General features: G+C 33.6%; 2 protein-coding genes across 2 annotated transcripts in view; both read right to left on the bottom strand.

Moving 5' to 3' along the window:
* LOC125674562 (uncharacterized) overlaps nt 1-17,650 on the bottom strand; it is a 142,618-nt gene extending 124,968 nt beyond the window's left edge. The window contains exons 1-4 of the mRNA XM_056161037.1: nt 17,559-17,650; nt 3,532-3,726; nt 3,165-3,272; nt 2,991-3,057 (exon numbers count right to left, since the gene is read on the bottom strand). Of these exons, the coding sequence (XP_056017012.1) occupies nt 2,991-3,057; nt 3,165-3,272; nt 3,532-3,724 (368 nt within the window). The 5' untranslated portion in view covers nt 3,725-3,726; nt 17,559-17,650. The remainder of the gene's footprint in view (nt 1-2,990; nt 3,058-3,164; nt 3,273-3,531; nt 3,727-17,558) is intronic.
* LOC125673012 (uncharacterized) overlaps nt 1-26,359 on the bottom strand; it is a 1,263,960-nt gene that overhangs the window by 785,676 nt on the left and 451,925 nt on the right. The gene's annotated exons all lie outside the window — the stretch shown is intronic.

The raw sequence follows: 26,359 nt of genomic DNA, 5'->3' as shown, positions 1-26,359 counted from the left end.
AGGAAATCCAGATTCCAGAATCAGCAAAATCAGACTTTGTAACGGACACAGAAATACAACTTTCAAATACAGCCTCCAAACCTCCAAAAATCAAGAAAACTCTACCTTTAACAGGTGTAACTAACACCCTAAATAACAATCTGATTGCTTTTCAATTATAGGTAAGCTATTTGATATCATTATCTGAACTTGTTTTATTACAAATCACCGGGAAAAAATGGCGTCGATTTTTTTTTTACTTTTGCATAGCAACCAGGATGTGGGTCGCGTGATATTCACATTGCGTAAACTTCTGGGGACCGGTAAAGTACCTTCTACCTATTTGTACAATGTTCATGGTTCTCGGGTCACAAGAACAATATTCATTCTTATTTTTAATCAAGTTCCAAATTTTGATGTAGTTGTTTTAAGTTTTAATTAAAGTCTCTCTCTCTCTCTCTCTCTCTCTCTCTCTCTCTCTCTCTCTCTCTCTCTCTCTCTCAAATCTCTAAACGGGTAGAATCAATAATGCTCTTGTGACCCCAGAACCATGAATATTGAGCAAATACTTTAAAGTGTAAATTCAAGGAAAGAAGGTATATGTACATGTATTACATGCCTTTAAAGAAAAAAGATATTGCTGTCACTGTTGATTATTTTTTCATTGATCTACATGTATCAGTAAACATTTCGTAATGAAAAATTTGTTCAGCATAGTATACAAATTTTGAAACTTTAAAAAATGTATTGAATTGTCCTTGCAAAGCGATTGAAACATTATACATCGTGGATGGTAATGGATTTTACATTTTGTTAAACGTGTCTATAGATACTTCAATGCAAAATATCTTAACGAGAATACTACTACCCAATACACACATCTACAGTGCACATTGACGTTAATCAAGAGGGAATTACAAGTAGGTAATACAACTTACATACATTCTCAGTTATTCATTAGTGAGAGTTGGTTTAATGTAAGATTGCAGTCAGTACTCTCAAAGTTATGAAAAATATAAATATCTGTGACAAAAATACAAACCTGCTCAGATAGAAGGTAAAAGTGGAAAATATTTCCTTTCGTATTGAATACAACAGTGCAATTCAAGCACAACTGGTGCATTACTCTGTATAGTTATATCTAGAAACCCCCAAATACCTCGAGTATGTTCTTAATGATAAAAGAACCAGAGCCACGAATAGCCAAAAATATGCTCTTGGTCAAAACTTGATATTATTTTCTGGGACAAAAGCCAAGGATATCGATTTTCCAAATATGCTATTCTTTTTCCGATATTTTTTCATTTTTTTTTTTAGTTATTGACTTTCAAAGTACCCATTGTTTTTGGCCAAATTTTTATTGACGTCACAATTTTGCAACGTAACGTCACAATTTTTCAACGTTTCGTGTACTTTTACGTCCAAGTTCCTTTGGTAAGCGAAACAAAACACTATTCAGTGCAATTTTACTCTAATACTGTACATATATAAAATTGTCTATGTTATTTTCCTTCCAAACACACACACATGGTATACTCGTACATCTCCTCTCTCTGTTTGCCTCCCTTCCTCTCTTTATTTATATACAATTATTCAACGGTTTTTAAGTAATATTAATTCAGTACCTCTATACTAAGCTTTTTTAATTAAGTATGACATACAGCAGATTAATCCAATCTTAATATATTCACTGTACTGATCGTTGATTGCACAGAACGAGAGTCTTCATGCAGGGTGGGGGTGTTTCTTAAACTCCTGCTCATAGGATGTACACGAAAACACGATGAATCCAACAGTCGACTTACGGATGAGATCTATTAGCCTATTACTGTATGTTTCAATATAACATGTAGATGCATAATGACCACTTCAATCAATAATCTTTTACTTCTATGTGGTATGTTATATAATAGTTTACAATTGATTAATATTTTCGGGATCGAGGCCCGGGGGTTAGTTTAATTGTTGGTGCATATTGTTGAGAATTGTCCTTTTTGGCAAAAATAACACAAATGTTATGGGTTCTGCATGTTATAATTTCTATACACATGAATTTTCGCGGAACAAACGCATTGGGTATATAAAGAAGAAGGTCTAAGCTATTCCATATCATGATGGGAATTTAGAACGAACAAACGTTATTTCACTCAAAATTACAGGGCCATATTTGGGTATTCGTGGCTCTTGTGTTTTGACGTAAACTGGTACATGGATACCCGGAGCAGATCCTAAAGACCTGTGGCTTCCACTTCTAATATCTGGTGCTTGGTGAATGATCAATTTCTACAGCACCGGGATTGACAACTGAAGATTGCCTCCTAAATATGAGACGAGGCGCCGTAACGCTAGGTTTCAATGACTGGCAAAAATCAACCTATGCAAATCTTATGAACAGAAATTGTATTTACACATATATCATGCAAGAATCACATGAGGAGCATATGAACTTGTACGAAAATGCATGCAAAGAAAAAAACCAACAACCATGAATTCATTTGAAAAGCATATGGATTTATAAAATCAAAAACCATGTTTATCTCAATGAAATGCAAATATTTTCCCTGATTACATGGGTACATTAGCTTCCGAGACAAATTTTCGAAAACATACAAGTGCGTTGCGTGCTCCCATCTGATTATCAAATTAAATACTAATTCATACAGTGTGATCATCACATGTTGCAATTTTGCCCGGGCATGTAGGACATTGATTTAATCCGTGTATTTTCAGTTTGAAACGGGATGTAGAAATAAAACGCAGAATGAACATGTTTTTATGATGGATGGACTCTAACTGTATACTTGAAGACGTCTTGCAATCAAAGGAATGACAGAAACACATAATTGCATGTACTTATATACAAACGTAACTGTTACTCTATAAGTTTTACATGTACTTATATACAAACGTAACAACAGAAGTATTTTCAATTATTGAGGTTGCTACAATCACTTGAACATTCGCTAATTTGGCGTAATGTACGCCCTACATAACTGATTACATGTACTTACTCGTTCGGACAAGAGGGGTCTGCATAGAAACATCGCTGTTCTGTATTGATTTTGAAGCAAGGCGGAACTAAAGGAAAACATGAATATATGTGAGGGTATGAGTTTGATGAACATTTATATTGGTTGTATTGTGTCTGTATCTTTTATTAGGCAATCGTTACTTAATGTACTAACATCTATACAGTTCATTTCCTTGGTAATTGTCACTTGGACAACCCTCCGTGAACTGACTACAGTTGATTGTGTCCAGGCGTCCATTCTTTATTTCCCCTAGACAAGTGCCTGGTTAAAAGAAAGGACAGTATATTAACGTAGATTGATGTACAAGTGAATATGATGGTGGAACAGTAGTACGGTTTCCAAAACAACGTCAATATTTAACATCAGTATGTGCATAAACAGAACATATTTTGTCAGTTCTCCGACATCATTAAGATACATGCATCTGAATATCGCAATCATAAACGTAACATACCACTTTACATTATAGTAATAAATAAAAAAATATCAATGTTGTCTTTGCTTTTGATTTTGTACTAACCTTTTGTGTATAATGCTACAGTATAATTATAGCAGAATTCTATTATCGCCGTCAAATCAAACTTAGGAACACATGTATACTGATTCCGTCCATTCGTATCCACGGTACAGTTCAGTCTGGTCGCGGCTGCAGTAAACTCTGTCTGATTGAGAGGACAGGAATCCACCACGTGACCAAACAGGTTGTACGACATACCTGGATAGAAAACCTGAAGATTACACTCAGATTTTTAGAAGCGATGGTATTAATCTGGGATCCCATATTGAGTTGGAATAAATGGACACAATTAGTATGATACATGTGTAGGTGAAAATAAATCAGTACTATTTGACTTATCCAATCATTCATCCAAAATAATCGATTTTAGAGCGGTTTTTAAGGAGTTTCCCTTTGAGTATTCAATGTTTCAATTTAATTTGAGAAAACTGTAGTCATGTAAAACTGTGCGTACTTTTTTTTTTTTTTTACATTTGTGACACTGCTTTCACATAGTCATTAAATCATTTCTTATATTTCTATATGATACGCATCAATAACTCTACCTCGATAAGGCAGGAGGTCCCCGTTTTAACATATTTAGATAGACATTTAATGATATTGTATACATCCATTCGTACAAATTATTTTCTCATTCTTGGTCAATACATTCTAATGTAATATTTCTATATCTCTGTGTGATACAATACTGTTTCTAGTTTATCCTTGTTATTTCGCAGAAAGGATCTTTAATGTTTCTGTATATCATAAAAGGATCCAGGGACGAATAACCGCAATCTTTTTAAGGCGTGCAGCTCGCTCGAAAGACTTATAGCGACCATGTATATTTTATTTCTGCAGTGCGAAATTCTAAATTGATACTTTTTATGAAAGGGGATATGCTTTGCTAGAATATTTAATCTTACAAAAAATAATAAAATTTCTTCCTGCCTTTATTACAGAGCATTGACTGTGCTAAGCGAAAATGCGAGAATATTGAACAGTGACCAATCTCATAACTCCTATAAAGAGTTGGGCAAACAAGGATCCTTGGATATACTAGACGTGGTAGAGGTTGTAGAAGGAGTAAGTATCCCCTGTCAACAGATCTCACGCGCCATGTGCAATATATTTCGATGAGGTAAACAGAGTTATTCGTAGTTAGAATCAATGTTTACCTTACGTTTTCCAATAATAATTAACGAATGGCGAGTGGATATATGGAGAAGATTGAATATATTGGTATTTTGTAAACTTTGTTCTTTTAAATAAGCATTCAAATATATATATATATATATATATATATATATATATATATATATATATATATATATTGATTGACATAGTATATTCTCTGTAGCAAAATTTCGAGAAAGTAAATATCGTGAATTCTCCTTTTTGCGTGATTTACTAATTGACATCAAGTGATCGTTTGAAAAGTAGTATAACTTGAGTGACAGGAGATAAGAAGATTCAAAACTGCCAGGGTAAGCAATCATTGTATGTTGTTTTTATGTTTATCACCAATTATCATTACGTATTACGTGAATGGTATAATGTTTTCATTGTAAACTAGTACGCATCAAACGTTATCAAAAATATTAATCGTAGCGCGGGCTTGCTTGTAAATAAGCTTAGCTTGGCTTGGTATTACAATTGACTTCTTCAAAGAATCTCTTAGCAGTCCTTCATAATTTATATTCAGTTCTGGCCGTCTGTAGCAGGTGACAATGTCTTTCTCTTTAAATATCAAGCTGACTCTCAGTCACTTGTAATGATGCATTGCTTTCTGTTTAGATATGGGAATCCCAAAATAGAGACAGTCACTGAATTTTCCGATCAATTACATGCCGTTGTTTATCCCCCGATATTAAAAAGATACATTTTGCACTTGAAACGTTTTGAAAGACATATCCAATCTTGGTAAAATAAGACGAATTCAATTTTCTAAAAACAAAATGCCCCTTAGAGGGTGATTGACATTATTTGACTTACCATTTCTGAATTTGATTTTTTCATTTGTTTGTTTACAACGCTTAATGACCCAATTTTAAGTTAACATCCTCGAATTTTAACAGCCTGTCATTCGAACGTTTAACAATATACATGTATATCAGATGGAGTGACATCAGATAAGCTTGCATTGATGTATCAAGAGACGAGAACTGAGTTTAAGAGCCCCAGCTGACCTATATAACAGGTACAAAATATGCAAAATTGAAAAATGCATCATGTATTCATGTGTATTAACATCTAAACATAACAGACAGCTGTATGCAAGCATTTCCTATTACAAATACGTATAATAGAAGACAGAAACAACTCTGTTGGAGAAATTCAATCAAGATATTTGGCCTACAGTTTATCAAAGTGGGTCAGATGAGATCAGCCTCTTGGGGAAAATAAGAGTAATTTTACTCTCATTTGTTGTGACAAACAATGAGGGACAATTTCGTAAGCAACACTGTAATTACGATTTCTTGAAACCCCATACTCAGATACACATTCTGAATAAGTATATTATTTTGTGTTTTAAAATCTCATAAATTTGAGTTTCAATATTAAAATATACAATGCTTTTGAGTACGTCTATAAGTTGGAGAAGCTGGACATATCTTTTATGAGTGTTTTTTTTCTGTTTCATATTGTATTGTTATCAGATTTGATATCATTTTTTCACCAAAATCCTTATCAATAAATTCAAATATATCATGTACCAATGACCCAGTCACCAACATAAATGTGTATCATCTATGTCAGAGCACAGATATAACGGGTGACCTCCATACACCTTTCATTTACAGTGTTTAATTGATACAATCTCGTAATAGAAACAATCAAATTAGTTTCAGGTCACACTATTTAGTTTCAGGTGTTCTTTTATATTTTTATGAAATGTGAAGATCACGAACAGTGATCAATCTCATAGCTCCTATCAGCAATAAAAAATAGAGAGTTGGGCAAACACGAAGAGATGAAATCCTCACCTTCTATGCAATACATATTTTCTAGTTCACTTCCTTTAAAATGATCAATTTCATTTCATATTTTAATGAATAGAACATTTATTTCACTTTTTACCGAGCGATTTGTATGAAAACATGATTTTTTTTAAACGTTTTAGTAAAACGTGTTCTTCCCATAGACTTTAACGTAAAATTCTTTGTTAAATAATTCAAGAAGTATTCAATATTTTGTATATTCCTACTGAATAATGACTGTAAAATGTGAAAGTATCATGGCTGTAAAAATCCCATCATATACTGTATCTGATCATTTTACATGCACATTGAAGGCTTCTGAAACTCATAGCTGTTCGAATACGTGTTAGATAAATCTATATTACATGCATTTATTTCTATAGAAATATTTTAAATATACAGTTACATGTAAACATCGTATCCAAAATAATCTCGTTTCAATTATTACTTCGTTTCTTGACTTAAATATTTTGTATTCATTTGTACATAGTTTTAATAAAGGCTGTCTTGGCCGAAGGTAAATCTGAATTACAAGTTGAATATCAATAAATGTATTGCTAGTGATGACTTCACAAAATACAATTTTATCCACGGTTCTCAGTAACCAATCTGTATATACATCACATCCATTTTCCAGAGGACGCCACAACGTGCCCGGATTATATATAAGGTATATCTGTTGACGGCGAAATTTATATCGTTCTGACATATCTGTTGATCATATTACACATTTTAAAGTACGTAGCACCACACTTGTCAAAACAGAAATCGTCTAAGCAGAACAACCGCGGAAGAGTTTTAACATACTGGATATCATTTAAACTAGCTAAAATCTAAAGTGTTAGCTTCCCACAATATGATATCATGTTAATGCAATGACCAATTACAACCATCTTTTCTAACATCGTTTATACCTAATGTGTGGTACTGACTAAAACCCGGTCTCGCTCCCGGTCTTCGGTCCCAATCCCAGATACTTTTATTCGATAAAAAACAGAATATATCAGGATATTTGAGCCCCGTTTCTCAATAATTTAGGTATGAAATATCATGCCTGCATTCTGATAATAAATTGATCATATTGTTTCTTCTTTCGTAAAATAATATGTGAAAAATCTGGGACCGTTGGGAACCGAGAAATAAAAACAATGCTAAAAGCCGGTTCCGGTCTCAACATTTTTCCCCAATAGCCGCTTTAAATAATCTACCTTTTCATAAAAAGATAAGGACGTGATACTCAATGACATCCCTTTGTATACAAATATTTCTGATTTATTGTGTGTGTAGGTTTTTATCCCAATATTCTTTATATCTATGTCAGAATCGAACTGAACTACATGTACGTGACAGTTTGTCCCAAATGATCGCGTTACACTACCTTTTCATACAACGATAAGGATGTAGAAGGGAAATAATATATATGTACTTATCCTGGTGTATTTGTTTGTAATTTATAGTTAGTTTATTTGTTCATTTATTTTATTTCTTCTATTCTTGTCAAAATCAGTTTTCAAAGATTCATATTTGTATTCCGAACCCGATCTCTTTATATGGGTATATATTTTACATATATTTGTATATAACCATTGAATAATAACTATAAAATATTTCTTCATTTTTCAGTTGATACTTGGTTTTCTTTTTTCACTTGTGGTTCTTTTAGATACAATGCTTTAAAAAAACACACCTAATAATATAGTTATAGTATCGATAAAAGTATGGCATACATAGAACACATGCTCACCAAAAATGTCAGATTATGTATACTTGTACAGAATATATCCTCTGACTTTAGATAATATTCAAATAATATATGGTATGTTTTTACTGTAATATTTTGTGGTAACTATATTTATTGTGAATAGTTATATACGCATATATGTACAAAAATACATGTATTAATCATGCTGCACAAAAACTGTGTTTCCTATTTTCAACATATCTTATATTTCAAAGTGCATAAATTTGACATAAACTGACAAATTTACAACACTGAAATCTACATTTATAAATATGCAAGACATACATATAAATTCATTTAAAAATAAATTACAGTTTTGAAAATACAAATAGGACTACTGTTAGCGCCTCAAGAAAAGTATGCCTGCCTGAAGCATTTTATACCTTCACGTGTGTTTACAAACCATTCAAAAGTTATGGCTAAGGTTGAAAAAATTCAAAAGTAGGTCTTTGAAAGATGAAGAATTGCATGTAAGGAAAGGTCTTGTCACAAGGAATACACATGTGGAATATGAAAACCCTATCGACATGCATTCGAAAGTTATGCCGAATGTTCAAGTTTTTAGTGACAAACAGACGGATGGACAAAAAACTATATAAATGCACCCCGAATATCCGATTACGGGGGTATAACATTTGCTTTTCAAAAGCATCATTCTTGTATTCAGAATATTTCAGGAAAGGGGCGGGGGTTGTTGACAAGAGTGCACATTATTTTTTTTTCGCTATCTACAACAATTATTCATCATGTTTCAAAAAATTATAATAAAATGGCAGGACAATATTTGATTTTTTTTTCCTCATTTCACTAATGAACATAATTTCTAAAGTACTTAATACATCGTTCATTCTGTACTCATATTTTGCACGTGTACTCTGCGTTGTATTATTCTAATATTTACATAGAGGCTTATCTTCCTTGATTAAAACAACTAATATAACATCATAGTTTAACAAATTGATGTTATTCTCACGATACATGAGATAGATAGAGAGAGAGAGAGAGAGAGAGAGAGAGAGAGAGAGAGAGAGAGAGAGAGAGAGAGAGAGAGAGAGAAGTGAGGCGTATATATATATATATATATATATATATATATATATATATATATGTGTGTGTGTGTGTGTGTGTGTGTGTGTGTGTGTGTGTGTGTGTGTGTTTACAGATACCCGGTTCGGAATACACCATTATTGAATTTGCAAATTTTGTCAATTTTAACCTAAATGATAAAAAAAGAATTAATTTTGTAAAAACTACATCCAGCAGTAAATTACAAACAAATACAACATTAATTATAACCTCACAACGCTTATACCAACAGCGGTGTACATAATTGTACGGTGTACTATACATATATATTTTTCTCTTCTATATCCATATCTTTTTATGAAAATATAATGTAACACGTTCATTTGGGAGGGAAAAAAATCACGAAGTTGAGTTTGATTTTGAGATAAAAAGGAAACTTGAATAAAACACAAACATAAAATGAATCAGAAACATGCATGTGTACGACGGCGTATTCGTGCCAATTCAACCTAGAAGAAAAAATAAAAATAAATCGTTCACGGAATACGATTTATTAAATCGTAGAAACGATTTAAAAGGTCGTTTCTACGATTTAGAAAGTAGTTTCTACGGTTTAGACAATCGTTTCGATTTAAAGAGTCGTTTCTACGATTTTTAGGTCTCAGGTGACATTGCAAATGGTTGTTGTCTGTCATCGTGCGTTAACAATTGAACATTTTTAACTTTCTGATAAGTATGGTCATTCCAATTCATTTCAAATTGGGTAAGAAGCATCTTTGGGACAAAGGGGGCATAGATTGTAAATTCCAAAACCCCTACAGCCCTCGAGCCTTAAGGGCAGGGCAAAAACTGCCACATAATTGAATAATTTTCAAAATCCGTCCTCTCTAACACCACATATATGTACGAAAAATAAATGCAAAGTGATGTGGATCAGGAAAGCCTAACAAAATTGCAATTTTCTTGATCCCTTATGTAAGGGATTTAAACCCAGGGTGAAGCAAAACTTGGTATATAGCATTTATGTGTAAACATTTATATAACATCTTCTTTAGTGCTATTGATACTAAATTAAAACTAAATGGATATCTAAAAGGAGTAGGAAGTCCTTTACAGAAATTGTAAATTTCATTATTCCAGGGGGTAAGGGTTTGGTTTCAGGATGGTGACAAAATTATTATAATGATTATTGTCTTAAAGATTTGAAAGACTTCTTTAAGTTTAGTGATACAATATAAAATCCAAATGCATGTTTAAGAATAACAGAAAAAGGATGTACAAAATAAGGTTAAATTTGCAATCCCAGGGTTTTGACTCTAGTATGGGTCCAAATTAGTCATATCGTTTAATATTGAAATATATCATATTATGTAAAGCCTTTCATCTGAATATGCACTTATGAGGGCATTGAAGATTTTAAAAGAACGCATGTTGTTTGATAAAATACTTTTGCTGATTATTTGAATTGAGCTTAGATATTCAGAACAGGAAATAATTTCTATATTTTATAGCCCTTTAGACAATAGTGATACTTTTAACTAGTACTTAAGTTACCGATAAGGTATGTGGGCATATTGTATTATCGTATAAACAATTTAAATCGATTTGACCTCGATGATAATGGAAAAGCAAGAGGAATTACATGTAGTTAAACGATATTTTGAGAAGAGACTGTGTTGTTCCGAAATAGCTGTTGTTTTAGCGCATAAGTACCGCATTATTATTAATGAAAACAATATTGAAAGGATTTCTGCAACTTTGGGCCTTTTCCAATGGAAATACATATATAATTGATAGTATTGCTATGTTACCCTTTTCATTGAGGAAACTTTAGAGTAATGTGACCAACTTCATAGGTACAGATGGATTTACTGGAAAGCTGGTAACAGGGTTTCCCAAAAGGATATTATATTACTTTTTCATACAAAGGGGCTGGTACATGGATTGCGGTTAGAGGACGCAACTTTATGAGTCTGGGGGCCGCCTTGAGGTCCCCAGTGGGTCCAGGTTGGGGGCCAAGGGAAGCCCCCGGAACCACATAGATTTTATAGGACTTGATATATATGTCTCCTGCGTAGTCATTTTTACTATTTTCTATCATTTTAAGTAAGGTGAAATTAATAAAATGATGCAAATTTTAAAGGATTTTGGGAAAAAAATGTAAGTTCTCCCAATAAAATCAATTCAATAAAAAAGATTTTGTCATTTATATTTTCGAGAGTGGAATAAATTAATGTTTCTTTTATCGTTTACATTTTTCTAAACAAGAGACCACGATTTACCCAAATTTTAAAATTGTAGAGGGTGTCGGCTGCGCCCACTCCCTTAAATCTGCCACTGATACAAGACATCCATGCATATACGGAAAAGGACATATTAAAGTGAAGAGTGTACAGCAGCAAATGTTCAAATTATATTTGGCATATTGATGGAAATGACAAGTTGAAACCATTTGGTATAGCAATTCATGACGGTTTTTCACGCCATGTGATATGACTGGAAGCTGGAAAATCAAACAAGACTCCGAAGGTAATTGTGAATTGCTTGCTAAGATATTATGAAGTTAAAGAAAATCTTTCAAACTAAGCTGAGCTAAACACAGATGGAAGAGGATGGATGAGCTGGACGTGGTCTCTACAGCCCAGTAGCTAAGTACTTCGTTACTAGCTTGAAAATACGGATGTATATTTAATTGCTGTTATAAAATTTAGAAATTCATTTCAAAATTAAGGATTATCTCCCTAATGCATAGCTCTTATCCTTGGACGAATTTAGCTCCACTTGTTTGGCACGCTGTTTTTAGCTATATTCAGATCTAAAACTTCATAGTTATTTCGGATTTCAAACATTTCGGTTTAGCATCACTGAAGAGACATTATTTGTCGAAATGCGCATCTGGTGCATCAAAATTGGTACCGTATAAGTTTTACATTATGACCCCTGGGTCGAGGACTCTTCTGGTGGACTGTTTGTCCCTGAGGGTCTCTACAGCCCAGTGGCTAAGTACTTCGTTACTAGCTTGAAAATACGGACGTATATTCAATTGCTGTTATAAAATTTAGAAATTCATTTAAAAATTAAGGATTATCTCCCTCATTCATAGCTCTTATCCTTGGACGAATTTGGCTCCACTTGTTTGGCACGCTGTTTTTAGCTATATTTAGATCTAAAACTTCATAGTTATTTCGGATTTCAAACATTTCGGTTGAGCATCACTGAAGAGACATTATTTGTCGAAATGCGCATCTGGTGCATCAATATTGGTACCATATAAGTTTTACATACAGTATTACATTCTCCCTTACTTCGTTCGTCGGAATATGAATTAATCAAATGCTGATTACGAAAAAATAAAAAAAAACTCATCTGTTATCGGTAGGATAGCAGTTCGCTAGAACTTCATTATTCTTTACAAACGTAAACATATCATACATTTTCAACAAGAATGATCATTATCAAAAGTAAAACAAAAGGTACATAGGTCTCATTAATTACTGAAGACAGATATTTTAATATATCATAACTCATACGTACATACTCACATATATAAACAAGTCTAAATGAACATTATGCCCCTTCTTTAATTCACACATTGTCCCAAACAACCTCAAGAAGAAATTAAAAATGTTCAATTGTTAACGCACGATGACTGATGACGACCAATTGCAATATGTCACCCGAGACCTAAAAATCGTAGAAACGACTTTTTAATCGTTTCTATACGATTTTCTAAATCGTAGGAACGATTTTCTAAATCGTAGAAACGACTTTTTAGATCGCAGATTTAATAAATCGTAGTAACGATGTTCTAGATCGAGAAACTACTTTCTAAATCGTAAACACGACTTTTTAAATCGTTTCTACGATTTAATGAATCGTACAAACGATTTTCTAAATCGTAGAAACGACTTTTCAAATCGTAGAAACTTTTTTAATCGTTTAAACGATTTAATAAATCGTAGAAACGACTTTCAAAATCGTACCCACGACTTTTTAAATCGTTTCTATACGATTTAATAAAGCATAGAAACGAATTTCTAAATCGTAGAAACGACTTTTTAAATCGTTCCTACGATTTAATAAATCGTAGAAACGATGTTCTAAATAGAGAAACTACTTTTTAAATCGTAGAAACAACTTTTTAATTATAATTCGTAGAAACGACTTTCTAAATCGTAGAAACGACTTTCTAAATCGTAGAAACGACTATTTAAATCGTTTCTACGATTTAATAAATCTTTAATAAATTTAATAAATCGTAGAAACGATTTAATTTTATTTTTTGTGCTAGGTTGAATTGGCACGGATACGCCGTCGTACATGTGCATACAAAGGAATGTCATTGAATATAGCACTCTTATCTTTTTTGATAAAAAAGTATATGCAACCGGTCCCGGAGTTTTCACATATTATTTTACGAAAGACGACAACAGTATTATTAATCAACTATCAGAATGCAGGGATGATATGTCATATCTAAATTAACGAAAAATTGGGGCTAAAATATTTTGATGCATTATGTTTTTATCGAATTCAAAAAAATCTGGGACCGGGACCGAAGCCCGGGTTTTAATCACTGGACCGAGACCGAAGACTGGGACCGAGCCGGGGTTTTAGTTAGTAACCTAATTTGTTACAGCGATATTGAAACAAATGAGAATACTTCTCATGTATTTTCGATTTCTGTAATACATAACCCGCTACCTCAAAATAAATCATGGCTGTACATTCATAGCAATAACCTTCATCAACCAAAATCAAATGGATAGCCCTAGAAAACTAAAGTTTGACCGAAAAACGAATGACAACAAAAAGTTTCTATGCATTGAAAAACAAAACAATTCGTAATAAGTACACGCCAGAAAATCGGACAAAATTGTATATATGTTTCATGGATTTCAAGCATTAAATGTTCATATATATCACATAGACGGGCATTTTCATATAAAATGTATGGTTAGGGGTCCGCACTGTAATGGCGAAAAAACATTAACGCCTAACAGAAATCATGTTATCGATGATTGTAACGCATTGTGCCATTTCCGATTGATAAAATGTCGGCAGCCAATCTTTCCTTAGTGGAAGCTTACAAGTAAGTTCAACCTGATTACATCTCGGAAAAACTGAAGCCTCCAACGGGTGCCAAGGTACGACAAGCACTTTATAAAGAATTTAATGCATACCTCTACGACAAAAAAAAAACAACAACAAAAAACCGGTAGAATGATCGCATTTAGAGCGAAGCGTGAGAGAATATTTCTATGGATCAGTGTTTTCATGATTTTTATGAGGAAAAATCATTAATACAAAGAAGGAAATGACACAGCCATTGTTATTGAAGTATCGAGCCATGATACATTCTCTGTTCTATACAACATCACATTTTTTTTTTATTTGAATTAGCACTTTTCACGTACAGGGCAACAACAAAGACAAATTCTATGAATATGATTTCACACCACCCAAACAAGTTGTAAATAAAATAGACGAATTTAACAATAACAATAAATCGATCAATACGGTTAACACTAAATCCTCTGAAACTTCAACTCCACAAAACAGCAGATAGTTATAAACGACTACATACTGAAGAGACAGTAGCTAAACAAAATATAGATCACGCATCTGACGACAAACTGTCAAGACAGGAGGAAGGGCTCACGGAATGTATCTCAAAATTACATTGTACATCGAACACTAAACAAATCATCAAAGTAGTTGGTGATTTGGGCATTAAGATTCTTTAAAAAAAAAACTAGACATGCCTCCAAAGATGGCTGAAGAAACGTCAAGTGAAATTGACTCCCTGCGTAGTTCAGTAAAGTGTATTCAAGACGAACTAAAGTTGGAGAACAGATTTGAAAATGCTTTGAAACACGAGCAAACAATGAATAATGAGCTCAGAACACAGATGAAAAACGTGGTATCCATCATTAGAATTTTTGTTAAAACAATTGAAGTAGAAAGATGATGAGATTTAGCATTTGATAGCCACTGTGTCTAAATTATTTATAAAAAAGTCGACAGATATAAAGGGGAAATTTTGAACCTAAAGTCACAACCACAGGATCAATTAAAGTCCAGTACTGCAGGTAGTAACATGACGGGTCATACCAGCCAACATAAATGTAAAACTCCGAATGTCGTGATTATTGGCACATCCAATGTAAGGGGCATTAACGAATCACACTTGACCCGGGCAGCTGCAGTTTCGAAAGTACTGTAAAACTTATACGGTGCTAATTTTGATGCACCAGATGCGCATTTCGAAAGTGTCTCTTCAGTGATGCTCAACCGAATTTTTGAAATACGAAATGCATGTAACAATAAACTTGTAAGAGCTATTTTAGGGAGAAACAGAGTGCCAAAAACTGAAGTCAAATTCGTCTAAAGATAAGAGCTATGCATGAAGGAGATAATCCTTTATTTGAAATGAATTCCTAAATTTTACCACAGCAATTAAATATGCATCCGTATTGTGTTATACACTTGATGAAACTCTGGGATACATAACCAAAGACACACACTAAGTTGAACTGGATGCAGTTGTCCTTCATGCTCTAACAAACGATATTCAGTTCTTGTAAGCGGAATCATGCGTCAACAAATTATACAATATAGTGTGTGGTCACATTCTCTAGAAATGGCCTACCACCATTGTTATCATATCACTCACTACTCCAAGACTCAAGAACAACGATTTGTACACCAAAGCTCAGTCAATCAATGTTCTTATCAAACAAACATTTGTTGATTGCAAATAATCTGTTTGTGAAGACCCCAGCAACATGTTATTACATAGATATCCTGACATTTTTTTCTCGAAGCTGATGGGTTTCAACTGAGCAAGAGAGAAACGTCAATTCTAGCTGGCAACATTAAACGCGTTATCCAAAGTATCTACAATATTCCTATAGAATTTATACTTTAATACATCATGCCTGTGTAAAGTGACTAAATTTGACTAAGTCTTGGCCACTGTCATTTAAATTACATATCCAACATGGATGTAAAGAGTAATTGCTAATTCATGATTCTGCTTAACAATCCATGCCGTACAAATGCTAGGAATTAGAGGGAAATCAACCACAGAGGTTGTAAGAAGATACCATCCAACAAAATAGTTTACCAATTCTATTCCTTGAGCTTAAACTTTAGTCAATGTTACTATGATTATGCAGTTGATATATGCACACTGCCCTCAAAAGTGCACACACTAACGAAAGTCTTTAAATAATATTAAAACATAAAAAGCTCAGACTAATTTGGACTCATCCTAAAGTTCTAGGTTGTGAAATTCACCATATTTTGTAATACTTTTCTCCAATCCCCAAGTATGCATTTAGATTGTATACAATATAAGCAAATGTTCAAATAAATACTATATACTAGGTTTGGCACAACCCTGAGGTCAGAACCCTTACTCTGGGGAAACTCAAATATACAATTTTGGTAAAAGACTACTTGTTCTATTCATTTAGTTTCAATCCAGTATCAAAAGCATTAAAGAAAATGTTAAGTGTTGTACACATACACGCTACATAAGAAGATTGTCCCCGCTCTGGGAGACAGAACCTCTATCCCGGGGAATATTAAATTTACAATTTTGGTAGAGGCCTTCCTGCTCTACATCACAATGCATTTAGTTCTACTTACACGTGTGTGGTTCTTGAGAAGAATTTTTTTTAATTATCAATTTTGGGCATTTTTGCCCTGTTCAAGTGGTGTAGGAAGCCTGTAATTTACCATGCATGTTTCCCTCACTCCAAATATGTTTCATATTAAATTTGAAAATAATTGGAATGATTTTTATCAAGAAAAAGTTAAAACATGTCTATTGTTCATACATTTAATAACTGAGCATTTCGCCCCCACCCCCACCCCCCCGATACCAAAACTCCCACCCCTTGTCCTAATGATGCTTTATACCAAATTTGAAAAGAATTGAACTTGTAGTTAATAAGAAGAAGTTAAAAAAATGAACAGTTATTAACACACGACGCACAACGGACGGCGGATGACGACGGATGATAACCAATTGCAACAGGTCCCCTAAAATCGATGATGGAGGTCATGTGTAGCATCGGTATATTGAATTCTTCTACGATTATATAACAGTTTTTGGTTTTTTAAATGGTACATTAATGAAAAGCGTAATCATATAATGCCATGTTCTGTTAACGATGTATACTTCGGGAAAGAGAAAAAGGTGCAGCACATGTCATTACCTGTAGAAATTATAAAACCGTGGTTTCAAAAGCATAACTTAAAGTGTAAAATTGTGTTTAAATTGCTGTACTTACTATACTGCTTTACATGACGTCTTCATTCCTTTTATACGCCTCTTTTCGACTTCATGTTGGACTACCATGGGGTGTCCGCGTGATTTGATATTCAAGCGTTATCAATATGAACTGCCCATATCTTATTTACACACCCTAGTTATTTCTAATCTACTGTAATAAAACGAGTGGCAGGTTTCAAATGTTTAACATACCCCGTTTTATAGTTACAGATGTAAACAATTCATCTTTCACGTTACATACAATTCTCCGCATATCTTTACATTCAAATATTGAAATTGTTGAAATAAATTGTTTACTATGTAAAACTTATACGGTACCAATTTTGATGCACCAGATGCGCATTTTGACAAATAATGTCTCTTCAGTGATGCTCAACCGAAATGTTTGAAATCCGAAATAACTATGAAGTTTTAGATCTAAATATAGCCAAAAACAGCGTGCCAAACAAGTGAAGCCAAATTCGTCCAAGGATAAGAGCTATGCATGAGGGAGATAATCCTTAATTTTGAAATGAATTTCTAAATTGTATAACAGCAATTAAATATGCATCCGTATTTTCCAGCTAGTAACGAAGTACTTAGCTACTGGGTAGTAGAGACCCTCGGGGACTAACAGTCCACCAGCAGAGGCCTCGACCCAGGGGTCATAATGTAAAACTTATACGGTACCAATTTTAATGCACCAGATGCGCATTTCGACAAATAATGTCTCTTCAGTGATGCTCAACCGAAATGTTTGAAATCCGAAATAACTATGAAGTTTTAGATCTGAATATAGCCAAAAACAGCGTGCCAAACAAGTGGAGTCAAATTCGTCCAAGGATAAGAGCATGCATGAGGGAGATAATCCTTAATTTTGAAATGAATTTCTAAATTTTATAACAGCAATTAAATATGCATCCGTATTTTCAAGCTAGTAACGAAGTACTTAGCTACTGGGCTGTAAAGACCCTCGGGGACTAACAGTCCACCAGCAGAGGCCTCGACCCAGGGGTCATAATGTAAAACTATGTTTCCCTTTAAATATTTCTTAATAATATTGAGACATCTATAGCTGTAGATGAAGTATCTTAAATTTAGACCGATGCTTAGCACTCATTATCGGAGCAATGATGGCTGTATGAAATGCGTAAAAGCAGGAACATATAACATCGGCACGTGGTCTAACAACTCGTGAATACAATCCCTGGAAATCAACGAACGATTATTGTTCACAACTGTTGATCAACATTAACATTCTAGAAATTAGTGATGCACTTATTAAGCACCAATCTAAACACGTAAATTGTTTTTGTAGTAGTGAGAAAATATCATAATGAAATAAGGCTAATGCAATTTATTTCGTTAAACTTATAAAGGTTGCAAAAAGAATAACGGCTAATCACGGACCCTTGAAGTGTTTTGCATTTAACATTGAAAACAGTGACATTTTGTCGCGTCAGGCATTAGGAGAAAAAAAGAGCCTCCACTGCTATATGCCGAATGTTTAGTTAAGGTTCAACCTCACAAACCCAGCTCATGGAAGCAATGTTTTAAATACAGGCCCACCATGAGTGCAGAATTGCAAAATGTACAACAATGAAATTTGACACCTGGGGATGCTCCCCCCGGTTCATGATCCCACCTCTGGTTTATCCAGGGATCCGTGCTTGCCCAACTCTCTATTTTGTATTGCTTAGAGGAGTTATGCGATTGTTCACTGTTCGTTATCTTCGCTTTCACCATATATTCTAAGCGGTTATATATAACAAAGTCAAATTCTTCAGCTCTGGTAAGTTAATATTTCAGATTATCTGTGAATTATATTTTTCTTAAAACATTTACACACTCGCATGTCTAAATGATGTCAATATTGACCCATACCTTACGATTCCTAAGTTCTAATTTTAAAATCGTGTGGTTTAACTTAAGGTAACTTACTAAACTAAAATGTATACTTTTCATACCACTACATCACAAGATGGCGATCTAACTATTTTGTAAAATAATTTGTATCGATCGATTTCTTTTTTATCATCGCACTTCAATGGTTAAAGCATTGGACTGGTGAACCGCAGATCCCGAGTTCAAATCCGCCAGAGCTTTTTGTTCACATGGCTTTTAATAAAAAAACAAAAATATTAAAATCATGTTTTTATTCAAATTTTCAGATTTTCTGCCATTTTTTGGTATAAATACATATCATTTATCAGCATTGCTTTTATGATTAAGTGTTTGTCTCAGAGAGAAACATGCACAATCAGAAAATATTCCAAAAGGGGGGTCAACAGTTTTCAACAATGATGATATTTTTTTTATGCACGGTCTAAAGTGAGTCAACCGTGAGACCAAACTATAGGTCAAGTTCATTCTATGTATAGTAACACGAGGAAACTGCATTTCGGTAGCTTCCCTACATAGAAAATGGTCTAAAATTACCGATTTCTGTGATAAATTGAATTAGTTAATATCACCTTTATGAATTAAAACATATTGATATGGTGAAATATACAGTCTTATGTATCATTTGTGACTGTTGGATGCTATATCATGTTTGACGCATTTAAAGGGAGGTGCGACAAACATGACTAACTATTTGAGATGTTCATTTTCGTAAACTGTGAGCACCTGTATCGCGTAAGGTAGACAGCTATTTTAATTGGTTGTATTTCCATACTTTTTAGATACTTAGGATATCTTAAAACTTTCCTTATGGAGCTTTGCAAATAATGATACGTAGCTGAAAATTGCCATAAATAGTAGCCATATTCTCACTTATTTGAACAAAATTAATTTGGTTGTAAAACCGTTTTTCTTTTTTTAGTGATTTCTAAACATATTTTTATAATACTCATGAAGAAAATTTATTATCATTCTAAGAGCTCGGAAAGGCGGAACACATTTAATAACTACACTTCTTTCGTGTTGAAATCGAAATGTGGATTATCCGTGTAACTCTTTAAAAAAGAGTCTCAAAAGGTATACGATAAATGCTGGAATCGTCTGACTTGTAATTTTTGCAAAACTTTTGGAGATCATTGCTTTATTTGTGGACATTTTGGTCATGATTTCGAAGATTCTGACACTTCATCTTTGATTGATTGTAGTAAAGATACTTCTACACACCTATTTCATCAAACACTTTGAAATATCTTAATTTATTGTGCACCGGACCGGAGTTTTATGCCTTAGCCTAGCGGACAGTTAAATATGTCAAAAACTCATTATGGCACATATTGGAAAAGGGCATGGACAAATGCAGTGTTGTCGACAACTCCTCTTCCAGAAAGGCAAAGGCAGATTGAAGTGCATCACCTGTGTTTTTGGTATCGGTCAAGGGAGGCAATTAGATTGAAGCTGGTAAGGAAGCTTAACATAAATTTGCCTAATGTCCCACTCATTAAAATGTCATAAATACGGTAATTATCACATCAATAACACATTTAAATAGCATACATACGGTGACTATCACATTGATAACACATTTAGAGTTCATAGACACGGCAATTATCCCATCAATAACACGTTTAAATGACATAAATACGGTAATTGTGACGTAATTTCCTTTAAAAAATGAAGGGTAATTGAAATGCACAAAATTAAAATTGTGAGCCAATTGGTGATAGGAATAAAGCTTGATCTCAGTGATACTTACACGACTGACACCTACTGTATTTCTTATATTAACAATATATTCTATTTCTACAATTTTGTTTTTTTACTGTACCTAGGGGAAGACCAGTTGATTATTCTGACATTCTCTGAATCCCTCTCATCAGTATAAATTTAAATCAAACTCCACATTTAAAATTGCTGTGACATAAGAAATGAGATTCAGTGACCCGGGGTTTATCATTAGGAAAATTCAGTGCTCTCCTATCATTTGCAGATAACACGAGAGCGGTTTATCTTCTGGAGGTAGTGCGCTATGAAAACCTACAAAGAAGAGAACTCAGGTTTGCATTTCTGTTTTATGCTATGAGGATATACAGAGTGTGCATTTCTGTTTTACGTTATGAGGAATTACAGAGTCTGTATTTCTGTTTTACGTTATGAGGAATTACAGAGTCTGTATTTCTGTTTTATGTAAAATGATTACGGTACCAATTTTGATGCACCAGATGCGCATTTCGAGAAATAATTTGTCTTCTGTGATGTTCTATCGAATTTTTTTGAAATCCAAAATAACAGTAAACTTGTAAGAGTTATTGAAGGGAATAAAAGACTGCCAATAAGTGGAGTAAAATTCGCCTAAGGATAAGACTTATGTGTGAGGGAGATATCATTCTTAAGTTTGAAATGAATTTCTAAATTTTATCACAGCAATTAAATATACATCCGTATTTTCAAGCTAGTAACGAAGTACATAGCTACTGGGCTATAGAGACCCTCGGGGACTAACAGTCAAGAGGCCTCGACCCAGGGGTATGATGCAAAATTTGTCCGGTACCAATGCTATGAGGATGTATAGGGTCTGAATTTATGTTATGAGGATTTACAGAGTCTGTATTTCTGTGTTACATCATGCTGATTTACAGAGTCTGTATTTTTGTTTCAAATCATGAGGATTTGCAGAGTGTGTATTTATGTTTTACGCCATGCGGATTTACAGAGTCTGTATTTCTGTTTTACATCATGAGGATTTACAGGATCTGTATTTCTGTTTTCCGTCATCAAGATTAACAGAGTCTGTATTTCTGTGATATGCTATGTGGATTTACAGAATCTGTATTTCTGTTTTATGTTATGAGGATTGACGCAGTCTGTATATCTGTTTTATACTAGGAGGATTTGCACAATGTGTATTTCTGTATTATGTAATGGGGTTTACAGAGTCTGTATTTCTGTTTTATGTTATGAGTATTTACACAGTCTGTATTTCTGACTTACGTTATGAGGATTTACAGACCCTGTATTTCTGTTTTGTGATTATTATTTACAGAGTCTGTATTTCTGTTTTATGGTTTGAGGATTTACAGAGTGTGTATTTCTGTTTTATGATTTGAGGATTTACAGAGTGTGTATTTCTGTTTGATGGTTTGAGGATTTACAGAGTGTGTATTTCTGTTTTATGGTTTGAGGATTTACAGAGTGTGCATTTCTGTTTGATGGTTTGAGGATTTACAGAGTCTGTATTTCTGTTTTACGTTATTAGGATTTACAGAGTGAGTCCGTATTCTGTTTTATGTGTTATGAGGACTTACCAAATCGTTGTTTCTTTTTTATGTTATGAGAATTTACAGAGTTTCTATTTCTGTGTTACGTTACGAGGAATTACAGTGTCTATCTCTGTTATTATTTAACTGTTTATGTTTAACCCTTTATCTACCGGCACATTTTAGAGGTTTTTGAAGACTAAATGACAATATGTTTACATCGACTTAAATCTGTATGTATCACGATTAGGGATAGGCATATGACATATGATTTTGTTAGGAATTGGACAGGGAACAATTTCGTAAAAGTTTGTCAAGGTATTCAATGACCTCAAATAGGTCTACGGAGTTAAAGGTCATATAAGTGCACATTTTTGCAATCTTTTTTCTCTGAAATATATATATTACGATTCCTCTCACTAGATTAGAGTCAAAAATAGGATATTCTAAATGTATGAGCTAATGTGCCTTTTAAAATACTATAAAAACATCACAATCAAATTAATCAATTTTATTGACAAACAAATATTTTTGTTTGCTAAAGTAACAACACTCATGGTACAATTTTTACCATAATTTGCCTTTCTGCATGCATTCGACACAATTTAAACATAATTACATTGCATGATGATTAGTAAATGTCACATTATTTTAAAAATATAATCTTTGAATAAATCTTAATAATTTCAAAAGGTTTTTAACAAAAATATGATGAAGAGATTTAAGGCCAATGGCCATAAAATGGAAAATTTGTACTTTATATACATATCCATCATTTTCTAATATTATGACCTTTTTGTCCTCATGTTCCACTACATAGAATAAATATTGCAACATTAAAACACATATCTTTATTATTAGTCTAAACTAGTTTAATTTTTTGCATTCAAATATATTTGGTTGCTAAACAAGATCACCTTATCAAATGTTATCAAAAGGTACTACCCGTTTTTCCTCTCCAAGACCAACGAATACGAATGTTCAAGTACTTACTTCCAATCACTAGATTTAAATGTACTTGCATCATATTTAACAAAAATGTTGTTATAGTCAATCTCTAGACATCATTCTTGATACACTGTACTGGGTTGTTCCGATAGGGGTATGCATTGGCCAGTATCTGTCTATCGACTGGAACTTCGCAGCAGATATGTATAAGATAATGCACAAAAATATGTAAAAAAAGAATTCCTTAATACTTAGCCCTAAATACTAATGCATCGTCAGCACTTTTGAATGTTCAATTGACTTTGTAAATGTTTTCTATAGTCAAGGCCCTCTTACAATTACTGGCATGCATTCAATTACTTATGAAATTGTATCAGTGAGTGGTAATTGTAGTACAAATCTAATAAATGTGTTAGATGCACAGCCAGATTAATTTTGGTAAAGATAATCTTTTTATTGTGCATTTTATTTATTCGTTTTAAACTGGAAATCACTGTCATAATATCGTTACTTTAAAACTAGTAATACCTGTGCAATTCCTTTTCAGTGAGAAGCTGTGAACTTCCTTGGGAAGCATAATGACAATCCTTTCCCCTAGCTATGACCATCTCAGCATAATGGTTGGTGCAACACAGATGAAGAAAACCAAATCTTCTGTCAAAACAACTTCATAAAATCTGCAGTTCTCTGAATAATCGGGTGCCATATCTGAAAGGAAATTGCAAATAAAATCAGTATTGGCCACCATACCTTATTTGTCAGCATTTAGAAAACTTGTCATGCCTTATAATTAGAAACAGACTACCGCATTATTGTAAATAATGGCATTTGTGTAATTTGTGATATGCGAACCATTTCTCTATCTGCATTGTATATGTAATTTTGTAACAGTCTGTATTTAAAGTCATTTTTAAACAGTACAAGTTTCTGATGTATTGTCCAATGATATGGTAAGGTCATTTCACGTGATGTTTAGATGTCATCAGTTCTGAAATTAATTTGTTACAAGGAGTAATTTAAAAGTTTTAGCGTATTATCCTGTTTTACGATAAGTGCGGTGTTCAAGAAAAATAAAGGAAACAATCAGTAAAGTCCTAAAGGACGTTTTTACAAAGTCTGATTTGGAGACACAAACTAAGTTAAACTTGTTTTATTGCGTATTCCCAGGACAAGGCAGGCTCCGTCCAATCTAAGAAGATGACGATGGAAGTTTATGTTATCGGTCACTCATATATTTCTCGTTTAAGGGAATTTAACTACACATCGGCTGAGATGTAAAACTTAAAACTTGATTGCAACTTGTTTAATGTGAATTTCATAACACGAGGAGGTGTAACCTTTCCACGGCTATCTCGGTGCCCGGAATTTTTTAACTTTAAGAAACTTCCCGGACTGTGCTTCGTTCAAATGGGTGGAAATGACTTATGCCAAACACATCCAGAAAAAGTGTGCGCAGACATTATCTCCTATGCTCAAGATCTAAAAGAGGGGGTAGGTGTGCGAACAGTTATGATAGGACAATTGCTACGACGACAGCCCTGGGCATCGCGTCCCTCTTACAACGATGATGTAATAACAGTAAACAGCTTGCTGCGGACTGAAATTGCGAAGCTTGAAGGATTCCACTTCTGGTCGCACCGTGGTTTTTGGGCGGACCTGACCTACCTAGGGAAAGATGGAGTGTACATTGACGCCACATCATCGCACATGATAAAATATATGCACAATATTAGGATAGCTGTCCTTCTGCACTTCAGATAAGCATGTCACTTTATTACACGTCTTTACTCAGTTTACCATCTGTTTATATATTATATTCTTAGTAAGCGGCATACATAATGAAATCTGCAATTCTGAGTTTTCTGTGTACGAAAACTTGCAAGTTGTTTTATTATCATTTGAACATGTCCTGTTGCATTTATCCTGAGGTGATTAAATACAGTAAAGACTTGATAACCCTTATTTCTGACATGCAATATAGTGGGTTACTAATCTTATGAGAAATTGTGCAATAGTCATATAATATTACATTTCTTTTTCATGCATAGAGTAGTGCGCTTCTTAAGTCGCACACATAGTTGATGTTTTTTTATTTATTCACACACGGAGTAGGGTTTTTATTTGTCACCATGATCATGCAGAGTAGTTAGTACGCTTTTATTCACACGCAGAGTAGTGTGCTTCCTATTCACACGCAGATAAGTGTTTGTTATTCACACACATAATATTGCTTTGTTAGTCACACGCATAGTAGTGTTTTTTTAGTCACACGCAGAGTAGTGTGTTTGTTAGTCACACGCAAAGTAGTATATTTGTTAGTCACACGCAGAGTGGTGTGTTTGTTAGTCACACGAAGGGTAGTGTGCTTTTTTATTCACACGCAGAGTAACGTGTGTCTTGTTAGCCATAAGCTGAATAGTGCACTTGGGATTCACACGCAGAATAGTATTTTTTTTCTCTCTCAAGCAGAGCAATGTGTTTTTCTGAATAAATTGTCTGATTCCTTATTCACATTCAAAGTTCAGTGTTTATTCTACATACTCTGAGCTGTATTTTGGGTCGAAAATCACTTCGAGAATTATAGGCATTTTCTAGCAGGCCCTTAAGTTTTAGCAAGATGCACTCCATAGTTGATTAGTCAATTGCCTTGGTACATGTATGTTAAAGGTTTTATACATGATGGTCCCTTAAAATACTGTGCAAAAATAGCATGAAA

The sequence above is a fragment of the Ostrea edulis genome, chromosome 3 (genome assembly GCF_947568905.1).
Source record: "Ostrea edulis chromosome 3, xbOstEdul1.1, whole genome shotgun sequence".
Taxonomy (NCBI): domain Eukaryota; kingdom Metazoa; phylum Mollusca; class Bivalvia; order Ostreida; family Ostreidae; genus Ostrea; species Ostrea edulis.
Note: the sequence above shows the minus strand (reverse complement) of the source record. Positions and strands in the feature narration are given on the sequence as shown.